This window comes from Anopheles coluzzii, chromosome 2, assembly GCF_943734685.1.
Source record: "Anopheles coluzzii chromosome 2, AcolN3, whole genome shotgun sequence".
Classification (NCBI taxonomy): Eukaryota; Metazoa; Arthropoda; class Insecta; order Diptera; family Culicidae; genus Anopheles; species Anopheles coluzzii.
In genome coordinates, this window is record NC_064670.1 from 79,011,752 (window position 1) to 79,028,841 (window position 17,090).

The 17,090-nt window shown below is 40.9% G+C and overlaps 2 protein-coding genes across 5 annotated transcripts; both read right to left on the bottom strand.

The window, feature by feature from the left end:
- Window positions 1-203: 203 nt before the first annotated feature.
- LOC125906601 (uncharacterized) lies at window positions 204-3,668 on the bottom strand. Of its 2 annotated transcripts, XR_007451960.1 has the most exons (3): window positions 3,518-3,668; window positions 503-3,435; window positions 204-437 (listed from the first exon to the last, which is right to left on the bottom strand). XR_007451960.1 is itself a non-coding variant. In XM_049606206.1 (2 exons), exons 1-2 carry the CDS (start codon window positions 3,567-3,569, stop codon window positions 2,165-2,167), a joined length of 1,323 nt encoding a protein of 440 aa, XP_049462163.1. In that variant the 5' UTR covers window positions 3,570-3,668; the 3' UTR covers window positions 204-2,164. The 2 variants fall into 2 exon arrangements, 1 of the variants encoding a protein (XP_049462163.1); XM_049606206.1 differs by having other exon boundaries at window positions 204-3,435.
- LOC125906602 (uncharacterized) lies at window positions 204-5,125 on the bottom strand. 3 transcript variants are annotated; one of them, XR_007451961.1, is made up of 2 exons: window positions 4,643-5,125; window positions 204-605 (listed from the first exon to the last, which is right to left on the bottom strand). XR_007451961.1 is itself a non-coding variant. In XM_049606208.1 (2 exons), exons 1-2 carry the CDS (start codon window positions 4,779-4,781, stop codon window positions 3,695-3,697), a joined length of 240 nt encoding a protein of 79 aa, XP_049462165.1. In that variant the 5' UTR covers window positions 4,782-5,125; the 3' UTR covers window positions 3,684-3,694. The 3 variants fall into 3 exon arrangements, 2 of the variants coding, with proteins under 2 accessions (XP_049462165.1, XP_049462164.1); XM_049606208.1 differs by lacking the exon at window positions 204-605 and adding an exon at window positions 3,684-3,795; XM_049606207.1 differs by lacking the exon at window positions 204-605 and adding an exon at window positions 3,684-4,271.
- Window positions 5,126-17,090: the final 11,965 nt, after the last annotated feature.

The following is a 17,090-nucleotide window of genomic DNA, read 5'->3' on the forward strand; positions in this document are numbered from 1 at the left end:
ATCGCGTCACACGTTTGCTTAACCTTTGCTTAACGATTGCTTAAAGGAAGACGGCGGTTAAGCAAGCGTGCGACATGATTTTGAGTGACGATGAGTGATTTTGAGTGTCTCTGAGTGCCCAGCCCCCCCTTTCCCCGCTTTTTCGTTCGTTTCCTACCCCGGACCATCCGCTCCTAGCCCCAAATGCAAAATGAAACACTCCATCGTTTCAAAAAAGGGATATATTTTAACATTTAACGTAACAATAAGCAATTTACAACGCATTATAATAATAATCTTCACTTCATCGACTAATTTATCACTCTTTCGGGGGCCTTTTTCCTTCTGTACCGGCACTTCTTCGTGTGATGATTTCCTCCGTGTGTTCATGAAGTATTTTACACCATAGTTGAATGGCACAGCGTAGAATAAATGCATTTATTGGTAATGCAGTGAAGCTAGAATAGATAACCCAAACAAATTAGGAAATAAACACAATCGGGAAAGACATTTTCCAACATACCATGGTGCTGTTGATTGCTAGATGTTGAGCAATTTCGAGGATCCTTTTTTCGTCTTGTTATTCACATCACGCTTAGAATTTGCGACACACCTGTTAAAAAATACTTAATGGGACATTATATTACAATTAAACTTACATGAACTAGCTATTTTGCCTTGTAAAGACAACTTTTTTGGCAAACAGATTTCTTTTGCTCGCCATGGCTGCTGCAAACACCAACAATGATTGAACTGTCAAACGCGCTAACATTGCTTTGAGACAGGTCGGTCAATAATTGTGACAGCAGCCATAATGTCAATATTATTGATGGTGTATGTGTGTTATATTTCTTTTTAAAGCCTAAAACTATTTGAAAAAGGGCATTGTCGTCATTATTTTAAATTATATTTAAATCAGAAATAAATATATGTTCTAAATTATAACTTTACGGCGAAATAATTTAACAATCTCCAAGAAAATATTCACTTGAATTATTTTTAGCCTCTATATGACATAAGGTTGACTGTTTTTCATGCAAAACCTTTTCCATTCTATGTTGAAGATTCAAACGTGAATGCACTTGTTTATGTACGCCGAAACAGATTGTGGACTGCTTAAATTTTGCGATTACAATACGCTTAGTTAAACGATAATTTAGTTCACAAAAGTAAGTAGTTACCACAAATTGTTAAAATATTTCCATTTAATATTTTGGTAATGTTACAGTCAAGAAAAAAATGGCGAACAATCCTGGAGAAAACATTTTGCAGGAGTTGCAGCTTATCAAATCTGCTACACAAGCAAATCTTGTGCAAACGGCACGAATGACCACGGTGGTGGCTGGCATTTCTGTTGCAATAAAGGATATTGTAAATACGAATGCATTTAAGGAAAGAAGCAGCGAAATTAACCTGGAAACAGAAAGCACTGTCCAGCGACCGATGTTTCATCCTGCGGTCGTTACCAACAAGCAACAACTGGACAGTTTAGAGTCCAGTCTTTCATTAACATCTAATGCAGAAGCGTTAGAAAACTGGTTAAAAGCACAAATGCAATCAACAGATAAATTTCAAAGGATTCACGAATCATTTTACAATGTGTTCTGTCGTAAGTTTGTGGTACAGTGCAATTGGAGAGGTGTTTCGCGAAATGGCTCGGAAAAGGTAGCGTTAGTGGCATACCGAAACATTCTGAATGTCTTCAAATGGGTAGGAGGTGCCCAGACAACAGAAAAAGATGTCGAGCAATTCTTAAAAAACAAAATTAGTAATGCAAAAAGTGCAAGCTTAACAAGAGGAATAACTAAAAGCGTAGTGCATAAAGCGCACAAGCGAAACAAAAAACAAACGAACTAGTTAAGTTATTTTAGTATTGTTGACTATTACTTTGTTAGGAACATATTAGTTTTATAAGAGATGGAATAGACCTGGGCTCTATAAATAATGTTTAGTTAAATATACGTGAACTATTAAAACATGTTCGTTCGTTTACTTTTACAGTTGGTACCCATAAGCTCTTTTCTATTTTGAGTTCGATGCGGTGCCGCAAAAACCAAAGTTATTTATTTAACTGAAATTTTAAATTAATAAAAATCATGTCATTTATTAAAGTTAAAATCACGATTAGTAAATAAATAAACGACTTGTTTTTTGTTGAATAATTTTTAATAAACTATTTTACATATTATGCGTTCCTAAACGTGTGTAACAAAGGAAATAAAGCTATTGAATTTGGCTGGGGTGTTGTCCTTACAGGCATTTGCAATAAAGACCGCGATGGTTTAAAAATTGGAACGAGCTTACATAGCACAGATGTACAGGGGACCTCTACCCTTATTGTAGGAACATTAAGCTTAACTTTGTAGATACAAATTTCAGTCGATGATAAATGTATATCTGTTATCACATTGTCCTCATCAGACACTACATTAAAAAGTTCCTCACATGATTCGATTAAATCGCCAACAATTATAAAGGAATCACAAGCATCTTTCTTTGCTTTTACAAATTTAATAATATTCCTTTCTTCAGTTAAAAACCATTGGTTCTGGAACTGTGTGTGAAGGGAAAAATCCTCGGTAATAAAGAAACGGCCGTTTGGTCTAAGTCTCGGGTATATAAGTTTCGCGATGTTTTTGGCTTTTACTACTTGACTGCGTTCGGTTAGACGACCAGCTACTTGTTCAACTATATTAGTGCCTGATTTTACGTCTTGCTTAATAAATCTTAAATTATTTTCATAATCGTATGCGGAATATAAATCCAGAGGCCCAAGCTTTTCAACTTCATGAGCAACATGCTGAAGGTTATGAACATTGCTGGTTATGTTAGACCGTCCATAATATTTCCCAAAGTGTCTAAAGAATTCGTCCAACATTATTTTTGCCAGAGACCAATATTGTTGATGGGCCCTTGAAGAAAATATTGTTATCGCAGAAAATAACATAAAAAAATGGTTAAATGAACCTTCATATTGATAAAAATCTTCTAGTATAACTACGCTTAAATAATGGAAGAAGATGCGGTATTCAGTAGCTTTCCATTGCGCAATTTCATCAAGGGACCGGATTCTACGAGGTATTTCATAGGGAAGCTTAATTTTGATTATATAGGCAGATACTACTTCCTTCTGACGAGGATAAATATGGCCTAATAGTTCGAAAGTGTTGTTCAAAAACCCTACTAGTATTTTTTGAAATATTCCCTCATCCAATAAATGCAACCTGTCGGACACTGGCATTCCTTCGACCATATCAAAGTCATCGATGGCTTCCAAAGGACTGCACCATTCTTTATGATGAGCTTTGTCATCTCTTTGCCTAAATCCAACGTTCGTGCGTGGAGGTGCATCGATGGAATCTAAAATAATTTTTTTTTTATTAGGTCCAACCTGAATAGTTGTCCCAACACATGTGCATTTCAAGCATCCATGTCTGGCATTGAAATTCATTGTAGCTGCAAATATACGGATGGAAAAGTTGGTGAAACATATGGTATGGAAGCTATAATTACTTCCTTAGTAAAATCATAAACATACCTTTCAAAGTGGCCCGCATCGGCGAATCTGCAATAAAAGCCCGAAGAACCATTGGCACCAACTTATGCTTAAACTGAAGGCCTCTTTTTTGGAGATCGTTTATTTCCTTCACCAAAGGATTCAAAAATTCTTCAATACTATGGGGTTTCTTCGGGCCTCCTGGTAATTCGACCACCCTTATTTGTATTGGCCAAAGCTGTTTACGGGAACTTCTAAACAGTGGAAGCCCGTCGATAGAAACATCGATGGTAAATATGTCCGGTTCAGGATCAATATCTCTGTAATATACACACATCGAATGAGAAATTTCATTTAGTACCAATATGTTTGAAAAATACTTACTCAAAATATTTAAGAAGCACTTTTTCTATGCCACGGTACCATAATTTACCCCCATTAATTGGTGTAATTTCTGATTTAATATCGGCTTTAGTTTTTAGAAAAGTTCTTTTTGTTTTAGGGACTTTAGCTTTAAAGAACTTCCTTAAGATGGCAAGGAAGCCTTCTGTTAAAAAACGTGAAGCACGGCCAAGAATGATAAGATGCACAAGTGCATCCTTCAAATTCAAATTTTTCATGAATTCGAAGCGATCATTGGCATCAGTCACAACATCTGCCGAATCATAGATATCTTCAAATTCATGAAAATCGTTCGAAGTCGTGGTTGCGTTCGATGTTGTTGTAGTGGTAGATGTTGTTGGCTCTGCCGAACTACATCCTGCAAACAACAATTCCAAATCTTCTGGTGTAACTTCTAGAGATGGAAATAAAAGGGAATATTAAAAATGATGGTTTGTATGTACCAAGGACCTGACTAAACCTCGCCTAACATGGATCCTGAATTCCAGATTATACCCAACAACTAAACGGATATTTTCCTTAAGAAATTAACTCCCCCCTTGCCAGACACACACACACACACACACACACACACACACACACACACACACACACACACACACACACACACACACACACACACACACACACACACACACACACACACACACACACACACACACACACACACACACACTATTTTAATCACTTTCTTTAAGCTAACGGTGGCTAAGCTGATTTGTTCGTAGATTGCTGGAAACATTCAATTTCATTGTTTCTACTTACCCACTCCAAGGTCCGGCCAAACAGAAGTCGAAGCCGTTTCAAGCGTGATGTTTAATGCATCCACATTCCTTTCGACCTCATCCATCAACCGAGCCCTCTTCTTATAAAAATTTCCCGTCTGTTTCGAACGCTTAGACATGATGGTTTATTCTAAAACAGATTTAAGTATACTTTATTAATAAATACGAGAATGCAGCAAACCGAACTTACCGCTTTGAAAAATGGAACATAATTAAACTGTCAAAACACACGGTGAAAACAACTTCTTCGTGAACAAGAATCAAGCTAAGACTAGAAGAAGCAGCACAAAGTGAGTTCGCACGAGAAAATAACAAAAAACCAAGCAAACCATGGAGTAAGAACAAATGTAATCGCGCGACAAAGCAGAACTTGGACCAAAAGGGTAAAAAATATCGCGGAGGTAGGGAGAAACACTGCAACTTTGAGATCCGTGAGTGGGGTTCTCATATTTTGCACCGCGGGGATGTTAACATTAGTCCACGCGTCTGTTGTTAAAGCAATGGCTTTGGCTAATTTTAATTTTTCTCTAACGGTTAGTATCGTTGCTTGATATGTCGACAGAAGTAACGCATTAGATAATGTTTTCCTGCTTGGAATCTCGTAGTTATGATTTATTTTTTTTTATAAATTTTATAAACTGTTCTTCTCATTCTGTCGCCAACCACGATGCGAATCGAACGTTCTCGATACGCGCTCCAGGTGGATGATTACGGCCAAAGTCAAGCCACTGACCCCACCATACACACACGAAGATTTACGTACGCTTAGTTGAACGTGAAGCGATCTGTGCTTGCTGTGCGAAGTAAGTGTACAGTGCGTAGTGTACTGTGTTAAGTGTGTGTAGTGTATGTGATTGTCCGTGTGTTACCCGTTTGAGAGTTTTAAGCGACAATACAGGTGCGTACGGCACGCATCTCTTGTGCTCGCATTTTGTGCGTTCGTATCTCGCGCACTCGCATCTTCCTGCAGCGCAATGCGATCAAAAAATCACTCAATTCTCTGGCTTTCGCCATACATGCAACTCACGGGCGCTCATGAACTAATCCTTTCTCGCTTTCGCTTTTATATCGTTCCCTTTTACGCGCGTGTAGCTCGCTGCCAATCGTGATTTGAGTGGAGTGTACTCTCTCGGTTAGGGCCGGTACCGAACACACTTGCGTGTATATTCGGTCCTATGAGCGCCTATCAAACTATGTTCCCTTTCATGTGCATGTCGTGTGGTCCTTTTCTATTATGTGAATGTTGTCTGATTCGATCGCGTTTGGCGCGTATTGTTCGAAGTGTAATCGAAGCTTCTAACGCGATTTGATCATCATAGAGTACACAATCCGTTCCTACCGATCCCGTCAAATTTTCAATCAATTTGTGCGAAAATTAAGCAAGTGCTGTGATAATGGCAACACGTCGTGATAAGCGAAGAAGTATGGTGTACCATGCACGTGATCGTTTGCTGAAGCGGCGCTTGCCGGAATGGGAGGAGGAATGTGCACGTGCTAGCCTTCCGCAATCCACAACAATGGGTAAGTGTAATGCAAAAAGAGCAAAAAAAAAAGGATTGATCGAAAGTGTTCCAAGTCGTGCCAAGTGTTGTTAATGAATTTCTTTTGGCTATTTTAGATAGTCACGTGTCTGTTGATGCTTTGCCATTGGTAAGCGACGAAGGCTTCGAACATATGGAAGTGTCCGCTAAGTGGAGATGATTTTAATTCATTCTTTATCAATAACTTGACGTTCGTTGTGTCTATTTTTTTTTACTGTACAGAAAATCTCCTATCATCGATGAGCGATAGTGAGGAGGAAGGTGCGATGGGCTACAGCAGCGGTGATGATACCGATACGGACGGTGGTTTGCCGCACGAGGTGCCGCTGCAAGATCGTCCGTTCGGCGAAGCGTCGTTTGAGGATGGCTTGAGACTGTGGGCACTACAGACCGGCCAAACTCATAGAGCTTTGGCCCTTTTACTTGCCCACATTAGGCAGCACTGCAAATTGCTACGCGATCCCCGGACGCTGATGCACACACCGGTGTCGAAATCGACGGAAGCGGTGGTAACGTCCATCGGTGGAGGAAGTCTGTGGTACAGAGGTGTGGCTACATGTTTGCAGCAATATTATCGGTAAGTGTTGAAAAGTCGCTAAGTTTTCCATTACAATCAATTGATTGTTCCGTGTTCTCATTAGTGTGTATGTTTGATTTTATTTTAGCAATGTAAAACCTCCTGTCAAGGGTTTTGAGATCGATTGTTTTGTAGATGGTATGCCGCTCTGTGGCGAATCCAAACCACACTCCCTATATTTTCCGCACCGAGTCTGAACTCGTTGGGAAGCGCCAAGACAGGAGGATTTTACCGTCCGACTTGGCTTGGAACAGACAAACAACTTAGTCTTTGAGTTCTTGTGCTTGAAAGTCGATTTATTCATGCTTATTCCTGACTTATATACTAATTTTCTGCTGATCGATCGCGATCAGCAGTTTTTATTTGGTCGATATTGTTTACATTAGATTTGCTTACAATTGTTTTCGTTCGGTCGGTCAGTTCCCAGGCCGTGATGACCTAATTATGCGGTGCTGTCATCAACATCCTGACCCCCGTAATTCCTCGTAGAGGGGTTACTATTTGGTGACGGTTTAAACGGCGGGGGGCGTAAAGTGTACATTTTAGCTCGTACTTGTTTGATAATAAATGCTATGGTTATTCCTAATATTAAAGTGGCGACGCAGGCTATTGTACTTGTAATTATTATGAGGTAGAGCTGATCCATATTTGTTTCTTCTTTTTGCTCTGCGCTTAAATTCAGTATTTTGGCCAGCGGCTTGAAATACATTTTTGTTTCTACAGCTTCAATTTTCATGGTTGGCTGGATTTCTATGTTCTTGGTCTGTATTTTACAGTCTTGGCTAAGTGTTATTACCCCAGCTTGATACGCGGGATGTGTCAGTGTTTTGTTACATTTGAGGTATATTTCGTTAGGATGAGAAGAGTAGTATAGGATTTTGTTCGGCTGGGAGAGCTTTACAAATTTGGTTATTGAGTTTTTAATTGGTTTTATACCACACAAGCATTCTGTTTTTATATGTCTGAAAGATGAGGATATACAATCCAAATCTCTTCTAACGGCTACATCGGAGGACACGTGATGAGTGCTATTGTATCGCGTAATATCTGTAGGGTATATATAGTGTATATCGTTTATAGCTATTACATTTTCATCTAAGTCCAGAGTTGTAAAGTTTTTTAGGTTTGGTATTACAGTGATATGGAATATTTCGAATCTCTCTTGCGAAACGATGACGTTTTCAATATGTACTATTATTTCTCCCCTAAATAACTCTTTGCTAGAAATTCGGGGGTGGTCTAGAATTATATACCCATCGGGTAACCTTGATTGTATCTTCTCGGAAATTTTCGTCGAGTCGAATATGCTAAGGGGCTGGATTTCTAACTCTAGATACCTTGTCGTAATGTATTGTACTATGTCTTCAGCTAGCATGATTGTTTCTGTGACATGCTTTATAAGTACGTTTTTTTTGTTTTCATTGAAGCTTTTATTAAGACTCTTAATACCTTCGTTCATGTGGTCTATTTTCATATTAAGTTTGTTTCTAAGTCTGTCACCCTGCTTGATTTTATGAGTCATGTCTTCCGATATATGTTTCAATTTCTGGTCTTCAGAAGCTCTAAAGAGGGCTAACTGTTCGTCAATATCGTCTTCTCCAAAAAGAATACCTTTCAAAAATCCAAATATGCCGCTAGATCGTTTGGTTCGTCTTTTTACTGCGGTCTGTGAGAGTTGAAGTGCGTGTCGAATGTTTTGTTGTAATGTCAATTTCAAATTTAGAAGATTAGTGTCCATGTCGCTCAGTGCCTTGAATACTGTGGTCACCTCTTTCTCCATTGTCAGTAAAGTCTCTGTGTCATTTTCGGGGTGTATTTTCGTGTGGAAGGTTGTTTCCCACACACCCCTTTTCAAGAGAAGCGTTCCTTCGTGGTCGAAGAATATACCAGCTTCTTCAACTGGTTTAACTGAAAGATTGTCTGTTAGTTTCCATGCGGCTAACAGGCTTATAATGCATAGATACCGGGCCATTATAAGGTTTTACGAGATGCTTCCTCCTTTTTGCAGGAGGAGTTTTTAATTGTTCAGCTAATTTCTTGACGTAGGCGATGTTGACCGGTTTTTTAACTCCCCACGAAGGTACGTCTGCAATTTTCTTGCCCTTTACTTCTAGTACTGATAAGTTGATCACAGGGCGTTTGTATTCGCCGTTTTCAACTTTAATCTTTGCGGATCTAACTTGCCCGTCTTTAGCGGGATAAACTTCTGCTACCCGGCCCTTTAACCACCTACCCACGCGTTGTTCGTCTGGGAAGACGACTATGTCATCAGGTTGTATTGGGTCTGAGCGTTCTATCCACTTTTCTCGTTTGGCTAATGTTGGGAGGTACTCCTTCAACCAACGTTCCCAATAGTTTTGGGTGATAACTTGTGCCTTCTTCCAGTTGTTTCTGCTAGCTTCAGCTGCTGAAATCCCGGCTGGCGTAGGTTCGGCCTCTCCGGAACACCCTATCAAGAAGTGAAACGGTGTGAGAGGTTCGTCGTCTTCAGTTTCGAGGGGGATGTGAGTAAGAGGTCTATTATTGAGAATAAATTCGATCTCGATAAAGGCCGATCTTAATACTTCTTCTGGCATATTATCATTATTTGGCAGCAAGCTCTTGACCTCTCGGACCATTCTCTCCCATACACCTCCAAAGTGAGGCGCGGCCGGGGGATTGAAGTGCCATTTGATACCGTTGGTTGCACATCTTTCGATGAGTTCCGTTATTTGCCTGTTTGCCCCAACGAAGTTTGTACCATTGTCACTGTATATGTGACAAATCTTTCCACGCCTATGCTGCACATTTTTTAGGCACATTATGAAGGAATTTGTACTTAAGTCTTTAGCGATTTCTAAATGTATAGCGCGCGTTGTCATACACGTGAATATCGCTCCCCATCTTTTTTCTACCCTTCTTCCGATTGACACTGTCATGGGTCCAAAGTAATCTACACCTGTATGGGTGAAGGGTTTTTTGAACACAGCGGCTCGGCTTTCTGGAAGGGGGGCCATCATCGGGGCAATGGGACGTGCGCGTTCATTTTTGCAACGCTGGCATTTGCTGATCACGCTTCTTACCACGGCCCTAAGGTCGATTACCCAAAACCTTTGCCGGATTGCCGCAATAACTGCTTCCATTTTTTTATGCATGTAGCGTTCATGATAATGCTGTATGATCAATTCTGTCACGTGATGCCTCTTAGGTAATATTATGGGTTGTTTCACGTCATCGGAGAGGTAGCATATATTTGCTAATCGTCCCCTTGCTCGTAGTAGTCCTTCTATTACTTGTGGATTGAGATTCTTTATTGTGCTGTTTTTAGAGACTTGTCCATTGAGTGAAAGCTGAACTAAATCATCTTCGTATATCTCCCATTGTGCCTTTTGCAATAGGAGTTTTTCTGCTTTATCCAGGTTTTCCTTTTCTACTATCGGGGAAAATGCTAATCGCTTGACCTTGCTTTTCAAAAATTCTATATATTTTAAATTGATTGCCAGTGATCTCTTCAGTCTTAGCCAATTTGAACACCATTCGGTTTTTATAAAGTTGAATGTTCTCTTCTCTATGGTTTTAATCATAAGATTTGGACGGATTTCTTCATGAGTAATGATTAGCTTGGGGTCCCTATATTCAATTTCCCTTTGTTTAAGAAATACTGGGCCATTCAGCCATATAGATTTTCTTGTAACTACCTTGGTTGCTTCGTCTGCAGGATTACTTTCGGAGGAGACCCACTTCCATTGACTAGCATTGGTAGTATCTAAAATCTCTCCAATTCTTACCGCCACAAATTGTTTGTACTTTTGTGGATCGGCATTGATCCATCCTAGGACGGTTTTGGAATCTGACCAATAATAGTCCCTATCAGTGGTAATTCTTAATTCCTCCTTAACAGTCTCGGCGAGTCTGACTCCGAGTACTGCTGCTTGAAGTTCCAGCTTAGGAATTGAGAGTGGTTTTATTGGTGCCACTCTCGTTTTTGCCGCCACTATGTTTACGTCAATCCCCTTTTCTGTTAATGTTCTTAAGTACACTACTGCTGCGAACGCTTTCTCCGAAGCATCAACGAAAGTGTGTAACTCAGTTACTTCGATATTGCTAGCCACCGAGTAGCATCTAGGTATTTGTATGTGTTCTAGTTCCTTTATTCTTTCCTTCCATCTTTGCCATTGTTCCATTATGCGTTCTGGTACTGGGCTATCCCAATCCAGTTCTGTTTTCCAAATTTCTTGGATGATGACCTTCGCTTGCGTAGTATAGTTTGCCGCTAGCCCCAATGGGTCATATATTTTCATCAAGTAGGCTAGCATTTCTCTTTTTGAAATTATGGAACACGGGGTATGCTTAAGCTTATACCTTAACACATCGTTTGTTTTGTCCCAGTATTGCCCCAAAATTTTCTCAAAATTCATATCTTTATTAGAGATGTGCAGCAGCTCTTGTTGTGAGGATCTATCATCTGGGATGCTTCTTATTACCTCCTGACAGTTAGAAACGAAATTTCTCATAAAGAAATGCGCTCTATCATGTATGAGGCAAACCTCGTTAATAGTCTTGATTGCATCATTGATAGTCCGAAAACTATCAAGATAATCATCAACATAGTGGTTTTTTACTATTGCTTCCACTGCAGTGGGGTATTTGTCTTTATATTTTAAGGCGTTTTCATTTTTAACGAACTGGGCACAAGCAGGAGAGCATGTGGCACCGAAGGTCATGACGTTCATAACGTATACTTGGGGTTCGTTGCGTGGATTATCCCTGAATAAAAATCGTTGAGCCACTTGATCTTCTTTGCGGATCCGTATCTGATGGAACATCTCCTTGATGTCCCCTGAACAGGCGATAGGGTATTCGCGAAAGCGGATTAATACTCCAAAAATTGACGTAGTGGCGTCTGGTCCGGACAAGAGAGTAGAGTTAAGTGAAATCCCTTCGTTCTTTGCAGCTGCATCGAAAACCAGTCTTGGTTTTGGAGTTGGCTTATTTGGATTGATGACCATAAAATGGGGAATGTAATTGATCTTTGGATCTCTATTCAGCAATTCAAATGGTGTTAGTTTACGAGCGTAACCTTTCTGAACATAATCAGTAATTTGATTTTTATACCAGGTTTTCATCTCGTCATTACCTTTCATTTTCCGTTCTTGACTTTCGAGCCTTCTTAGCGCCTGTGCGTAGCTGCTTGGTAAGGATACATTGGGATCTTTCCAAAGTAGGCCAATCTCATACTGATTATTTGTATATTTCAGTGTGTCATTCATTACACTTAGGGCTCTTTCATGGTCCTTTGATTTTGGGGTGAATTTGGTTTCCCTTACGCCAAATTCTTCTGTTGAAAAAAACCTTTTCATCAGGTCCCTCATTGACTTTTCTTCCTCCTCTTTCTTATCCTGTATTGTGAAAAGATGTTGATTTTCTTTTGCATCACCATCTCTGCACTTTCCAAATACGACCCAACCAATGCGTGTTTTGTGTGCCACTGGTTCATTGGGCGCTCCTGATTTGGACTCCACAGCTTGCGTGTAATAAGCATGTGGAAGTCCTAACAGAATGGTGGGTTTAGCATTTTTGTAGCTTGAAATATTTACCGTCTTTAAGTGGGAAAATTTTCTCTTCAACACGTTTGCATTGATGCTTTGAGTGGGTAGGTCCAGTTCTTTTACTGTCCTAATGTCCTTGACATAAAGCAGCCTGCCGTTTGGACCTCTGAGTTTCAGAGATACCGACGTGCTTGTATCCTCTACCTGGTTGCATCCATTTGTCCACGAGAGTGTTAACGGCTTCCTTGGGCCATGCAGATTTAGTTTCTGTCTTAGGCTTTCTGTCATGAGGCTCGTTGAGGATCCTGGGTCTATCAATGCAAATGTTTCGATGGAGTTGTTTTCGTTATAGACAGTTATTGGCAGAACTTGAAATAGGTATTGTTCCGAGTTTTGATGAAAATTTAAATGTGCTTTTGACGCCGCGCCCATTGAGTTGAATTTTTCTTCATGCAATATGGTGTTGTGTCGTCGTCCACAACCATCCACTGTACACTGCGGCCTTGAGCGACAGTTAATGGCCGCATGGTTAGAGAATTTGCAGCAGTTAGTGCAAACGTTTTTCTCCTTCAGCATTTTCCATCTTTCGTTTACTGAGGCATTCTTTAGCTTGTAACAAGATATGGTTTCATGAGGACGGCTGCAAATTAGACAGCCTTTATTTGAAATTTGATGGCTGGCTGAATAGTGAGTATTCAGCCTCGCCGGTCTGTCTCTTTGACCACCTTCCATAGCAAGAAGTGTGATCGCCACGTCTTCTGTTGGTTTCAACCATTTGCTGAAATCTTTCAAGGTTTTGATTTTGTCACCTTCCTCGTTAAGTGAATCTCTGAGCCACCTGGTTTTAAGGTCCGGAGAGAGTTTTGCGACCAGATCTGTAAGGAGCCTTTGGTCCATCAAGTACTCCGTTTGGTTCAACATGGTCATATTTTCCACCATGTTATTCAGTGCGTTACAGAACTCAATAATCGAAGATGGATTTTCCAAAGATGCCCGTTTAACCACCATAAGGTCTTTTAGTAAGGCGTTAAAAATGCTAACTGGGTTGCCATATAACCTCCCCAATCTTTCCAAGATTGCATCCACGTTACTTGGGTTCAACATCAACCCGCTAACGGATCGCAATGCATCTCCCTTAAGGTGAATTTGGAGCCGTGTAAGGTTTTCCAAATTCGAAAATTTTTCTGTTCGAGTGGTTTCTTCGAACAGTAGTTTAAAACGAGGCCATGTTCTATAATTGCCATAGAAATCCGGAAGTTTTAAAACTGTCTTCTTGTGTGGAGCAAAACCCAAGTTTGCCATTTTATTTACGTTTGTTGTAAGTGTCTGTAGGTCGTCTTGTAGGTGAGTTGTGTCCGATTGGTTATGTATTTCTTCATTTCTTAATATGTCTTCTAGTCTTTCGATTTCCTTCTCACACCTTTCGTTTTCTTCTCTAGTTCTTTTTTCCGCTTCAGTTTTTTCTTTTAGTAGCCTCTCTGTTTGCATTAAGGCCTCCCTATTTCCCTTGCGTTCCTCAGCTATTGTGTAGCATTTTGGACACACATATTTTTTAACGGGACCTTCTAGCTTCAGACATTTGAGATGTAACCATCTGTCACACTCAATACAATTAACTTGTGTGTCCCACTCATCGGGGTTCTTGCATAGCTTGCAATTGCCTTTCGGGTTGCTTTTAAATATGATATCCATACTACTCACTTTGCGTAACCGGTGGATAAAGTAACTGGGCTGTCGCTGCCGATCTGGATGGGTGTCGTCGTGCCGTTGCTGCTCTTACAACGCCCCTGCTTGTCCTCCTCGAGGTCGTCTTCAGGTGATCCCCCGCGGTGTCGTCAGTACCCCTGTCTTCTGGTCGCCTTCAGATCCGCTGCTTGGGTAGTATTGCCGCCACGCTTTTTCGTTGGATAATCGGGTCTTCAGGGGCGATGACCATTGGCTACCGATCACCGTATCAACACACGTCAATAAGCTGGACACGTACTACTCCACTAGTTCGCACTCTTATCAACACCTTTATGTTTGTGGTTTCCCGGAAATGCTAAAGCCGGATACGGTTTAGCTCGAAGATTTCTTTTTTGTATGCACGTCCCGTATTGTCACATTCCCCAACTGTTGATCTTTTCTTGATCCGCACATTTACTTGTGTTGTTGTAATTGGAGTACACTGCCGGTGCTTTACGGGAACGTCCGTAAACCGCGGTCGTTAGCGTCTTGTGGGTTTTATTACGTTCTCACTGCGAATGTGTGCCACACGCGTAATTGTTTACACTGCACTTTGTTACTAGTACGCTACGTAATGATTTTCGATCAGATGTTCTCAGGTCGTCCGTTTTTAAGCGCCCTTTCTGAGGTTGCGTTTCACTGCACACACACACCCTTTTTGTTTTGTTTACAAACCTGTGGTACGACCGAAACGATATAGCGAACGTCGTTTTTTTTTCACTGCACACACACACCCTTTTTGTTTTGTTTACAAACCTGTGGTACGACCGAAACGATATAGCGAACGTCGTTTTTTTTTTTGCCACCGGTGTCTTTATTCAATCACAATACATCGGTGATCGTACGGCGCCTTACTGAATTCTGTCTCTGTGCCTTGGACTTCTTAAGCACTGTTTCAGGCGTTTTTTTTTTTGCACTCGTTTGGTTTGTTGCACTTTACGTTTTTGGCTACTATTATACATTCGCGATGTTTTCCGCTTTTACGAACCTTCCTCCGTTGGAGCGCTGGTTGTTTTTCTCTATCGGTCAGGAATACGTTCGTCAAGATCGGAAGCTAACCTCCGACTTGTATGTTCCTGCCGACTCTGGGTTTCAAGATCGGAAGTTAACCTCCGACTTGTACGTTGCGAGGTCTCTACTAGTCCTCTCTGGAGCCACCATATATTTTCCGCACCGAGTCTGAACTCGTTGGGAAGCGCCAAGACAGGAGGATTTTACCGTCCGACTTGGCTTGGAACAGACAAACAACTTAGTCTTTGAGTTCTTGTGCTTGAAAGTCGATTTATTCATGCTTATTCCTGACTTATATACTAATTTTCTGCTGATCGATCGCGATCAGCAGTTTTTATTTGGTCGATATTGTTTACATTAGATTTGCTTACAATTGTTTTCGTTCGGTCGGTCAGTTCCCAGGCCGTGATGACCTAATTATGCGGTGCTGTCATCAACACTCCCTGGAGGAGTATTTAAGGCGGTTTGTGGAGGAGATGAACGATCTTCAGACTAATCATTTGGCAATTGGGCAACAATTATATTGGGTCTGTTTGCGAGCCATCATTGCCGATGCACCAGCAAAATCGTTTATAAAAGGTAGGTTTAAGGTTATTTGGAGACATTTAGTATCGCAACTTATGTGAGTTTTATTTTTGTAATTCATTTTATAGGTGTGAAAGGCCATAATTCATACAGCGCCTGTTACGAATGCACGGTGGAAGGGCAAATGTGTGGACACCGGATGTATATCCCATACAGTACAGATACCCAAGAAAGGACTGACGAATTGTTCTGTGCTGGAAAGTACCCGGACCATATCATCCGCCCTACTTCACTATCCGACACGATTAACTGTCATATGATTATGGATTTTGTGTTGGATTGCATGCACCTGATTGATAAAGGAGTGCTGGCAAGAAAAATGGACATATGGATTAACGGCCATCCAGAGGTGTAGTTTAAGCTGTCCCGACAGCAACAGCGTGAAATGTCGGCACATCTTCATCGCCTTAGTCTGCCTTCAGACTTCCAACCAAGGTTGCGAAACTTGCATTATGTCAAGCTATGGAAGGCATCCGAATACATGATGTTTTTGCATTATGCAGGTTTCGTGGTACTGAAGGACAGACTTTGCGATGCAGCGTTTCATTTCATGCTGTTGTTTGTTGCGATCACTTTCCTCTCCACGTCGCACCATGAGGAAAAATGGGAGTATGCAGCATCGTTACTGGAGCAGTTTGTGGCAGATTATGCTCATGTTTACAGCCCCACGCTTGTGAACAGCAATGTGCATAATCTGCTGCACGTTTACGATGACGTATTTCGATTTGGGGATATTAACACTACATCGGCATACGATTACGAGGCGAAGCTGCACGATGTGGGAAAATTGGCCCATTCTGGTAGGAACAGCCTAGCACAAGCAGTTCATCGACTGATTGAGCTAGAGCACATCGAGGTTGCTAAAGAATGTAATCCAGCAACTGCAGTAGAATGCACCACCCGAATGGTAAAAGGCAAGGAGATAATTGCCACTGTGAGAAAAGGTTTGATGTTGCGAACCAATTTTCGCGATCAGTGGTACATGACAAATGATGGCACCATCGTTAAGTACCACACCGCAACATAACAGGGCGCGCAGCTAATCGTTGAAGGGCATGCCCTGAAACAGAAATATTCTGCTTTTAGCCAGCCCTGCCCTTCAGAGCATGTTTTGATATTTAGGGGAAGTGTTGAAGACGTTAATTCCGGTCAAACTCACCGCACGCTGAGCAGCTCAATACTGTGCAAGCTTGCTGCTGTAGAAACCGCCAAAGAGGGCGAGTTTATGTTTGTGCCATTAACACATACCTTTCTAACGGCAAATAAACAAACTAAAAGTAACTAAGCCGAAAGTCGTTTGGTCGTCTGATTTGAGGAAAGAAACGGGCTACTTTTATCGACTAGCTTTTCGTTAAGTTTCATTTTTAATTAGAAGGAAAGTGGACACTGCGCATCCAATTTCATCAACAGAGATAATTATTTGCAACAAAGGAACTACATCGCAAAATTAACTAAAATGCT